Consider the following 3,062-nt stretch of genomic DNA (forward strand, 5'->3'; position numbering starts at 1 on the left):
TTTTGTAAAGATCGACGACCTAGGCTAGACCTACATCGTTATGTTTTTACTTTTCAATAATTGAGGGCAGCAAAATGCATGCCGTGTGCAAATTGCTTGGGCGAATTGTGACAACACACGATTCCTGCTCGTGATGAATGTTTGGTATGAGGTTTTCATTCGCTGGCTTGTCAAACGCGTGTGTGCAAGCGCAGGTCATTCAAACTGATACAAAAGGTAATTGCCTTATGTTTCGTGACGTTTACAAGCGTTTGTATAGTAAAATAAATGTTATTAAACATCAATTAATTTTTTAAACTTTATTACTGAAGAGAAAAATAAAGAAATAAATAAGCATACGTCTATTTTGTGTTTATTTGTATTGTTTAGTATAATACCTACCCTTTGCCATAATACATGAAACCAACAACATACATTCTGTTTTTCTGTGACACTACTCTCTTCTTGTGGTTCTGTTGTTATCTCAACATGGATAAATTAAAAATTAAGAAATCTGTTCGTTTCGTAACTGCTCAGAAGTGGCAGAAAGAAACCGAATTTAGAGCGTGGCTTAAGCTGGAAAGTAATACGAATGGTGAGTACCTTGACAAGATGTGGTGCTCAGTCTGTGCTTTGCACGTCAATAAAATAAATAAATACAGAAACTATAGTCCGGCATTTGTAGACGGCATAAGCGATCAAAGCGCACTAAAACGGGACCAGGTTACCAAACATTCCAGGTCTGAACAACATCAAAGAGCCATGAATATGGACAGTAATCCATTTAGCCGTGCCCAACTGTACACTTAAACTAAAATTGGAAAGTCGATGGCCAAAGGTGAAACGGAGGAACGAGAAAAGATACAAAAACTCATGGACATTTGTTACATGATGGCGTTGGAAGAGATTCCGTTCAGTAAGTTTCCTCGTATTGCCCAGCTGGAAATACGACACAAAGTGCCACTGGGTCAAACATACTTAACAGAGCCTAAGTGTAGGGAATTCTCCGAAATAATTGGAGAGGTAATCGAGAATGAAACCCTTAATAAAATCAAAGAAGCAAAGTATATTTCTATTTTATCAGACGGCTCTACCGATGTGTCAAACCTAGAAAAAGAGCTAGTATATGTCACTTTCGCTACAAATGCTGAAGTATCAACCAAGTTGTTATCAATTAGAAATATTAAATACGCCCATGCCGAAGGTTTGACAGAGCTCCTGCTAGATGTAATGAAGTGTGCTGGCATAGACCCCAAAAAGCAACTTGTGGGCTACTGTGCCGATGGAGCCAGTGTTAATATGGGGCGTGTCAACGGCGTCGCAGCTCGTCTCAAACGGGACGTTCCAGTACCTTGGATGGTTGTAATCCATTGTGCAAGTCACAGGTTGGAGCTTGCCATTAAGGATGCCTTTAAAGGTGTCTCGGGTATCGACATGGTAATTGATATGCTGCAATCAATTTATTACCTATATGAAAAAAGCAGCAAGCGACTCAGAGAACTGAGAGTTATTGGAGAGGTAATGGAGGAAGCCGTCTTAAAACCATGCAAGGCTAACGGCACAAGATGGATTCAACACAAAGCAAGGGCCTGCTCGGCACTTATACAGAATTATCAAGCTATTGTTGCCCACTTGGAGGCCCAGGGAGCAGACAACTCTGATGTTCCAGCTGCCGAAAAAACCCGTCTAAAAGGATACCTGAAGATTCTTAAAAGCCTGAAGTTTGTCTTCCACCTTCTATACATGAATATTGTGCTTGTGCCATTATCACACGTTTGCCGTAACTTCCAAAAAGGTAGCATCGATTTGTTACAGGCCACATCATGTTTGGAACAGCTATCCACAACGCTTAATCATATTGTCAATGACAGTACTGAAAACATCGCTACCATGGGTCCACTTGGTGACCTAATCGTACGGGCGGACGCTGATCCTGGTAATGCAACATACAAGCTTGTCCGACTTTCCAATGGCTCACCCGCAGTTGTCACGGCCTTCAAAAATCAAATGGTCGTAATTGCCGAAAAAATAATGGAGTGCATGTCCATTCGATTCAGAGACATTGAACATGACAACAAAATCAAATGCCTCAAATTGCTTGACTGCACGCTGTGGCCCAAAGACAAAGACCAGCTATCTAGTTACGGTATTGATATCCTGGACACATTCATTGACGAGTTCGCTGATCTATTATCTGCAAATCAGGTAAACACTGACAACTTGCAAATTGAATGGGCTAATTTCAAGCACTTCTGGTTGGAAAATCTTGCTCATCTGCCCAGATCAGATTTGTGGAACACCGTGACCAAGCATTATGCTGACATATACCCTAATTTGATTCATGTCATCAATGTGTTAATAGTCTTCCCAGGTATAGTTGGCCTTATTATTACTGTTATTTCACAGACCGATATACTAAAGTAGTAATATTAAGGCATTCCTAATATCTTCCAAAAGGTAAGGGTTTTTTTTTGCTGTTTTTCAGTTTCGAATGCTGTAGTCGAACGTGGATTTTCTGCTATGGGTCGCGTGAAAACTGACCACAGAAACCGTTTAGGAGAGAAGACCTTGGAGCAGCTGATGCGAATCAATTTAGAGGGAGACAAGCTTGAACACTTTAACCCCACACTCGCAACAGATCGATTTTTTTCTTCTGTGCGATACCCAAACCCCCAACCCTATGGAAAGCGCACAATGGATGACCCTGAAGGCGATGATATTGTTACAGCCAAACATGCCAAATAAACTTGAATACTGATCAGATGATGTTAATTTAATAGTTAACATCCATATGTTGTGTTAAATTTTCTGTTGAATTATGATGATCAATAAAAACATTGAGTATTGTTTCTTGATTTAATAGTTAATTTTTGTTTATTTAAAACACATTTATTTGAATCAAAACCTCCACGACGGATGTAACAACGGTAAAATTTAGATTTTAAAAGTCGGAACATTTAAGACGATCCATCCAGTAAAACTTATCGTAAGGGCACTTCTGTTGAACATTATAAATTAAGACGATCCCCAACCCATTCGTTCCTTCATCATGGTGGGGCATGCATCGCCTTTCACGCGATACG

The 3,062-nt window shown here is 40.0% G+C and overlaps 1 protein-coding gene across 1 annotated transcript; it reads left to right on the top strand.

Annotated features, from left to right (window-relative positions):
• Positions 1–807: 807 nt before the first annotated feature.
• On the top strand, positions 808–2,724 carry LOC140046590 (zinc finger protein 862-like). The gene is made up of 2 exons (XM_072091283.1): positions 808–2,350; positions 2,465–2,724. Exons 1-2 carry the CDS (start codon positions 808–810, stop codon positions 2,722–2,724), a joined length of 1,803 nt encoding a protein of 600 aa, XP_071947384.1.
• Positions 2,725–3,062: the final 338 nt, after the last annotated feature.

Source organism: Antedon mediterranea, chromosome 4, assembly GCF_964355755.1.
Source record: "Antedon mediterranea chromosome 4, ecAntMedi1.1, whole genome shotgun sequence".
NCBI classification, from domain to species: domain Eukaryota; kingdom Metazoa; phylum Echinodermata; class Crinoidea; order Comatulida; family Antedonidae; genus Antedon; species Antedon mediterranea.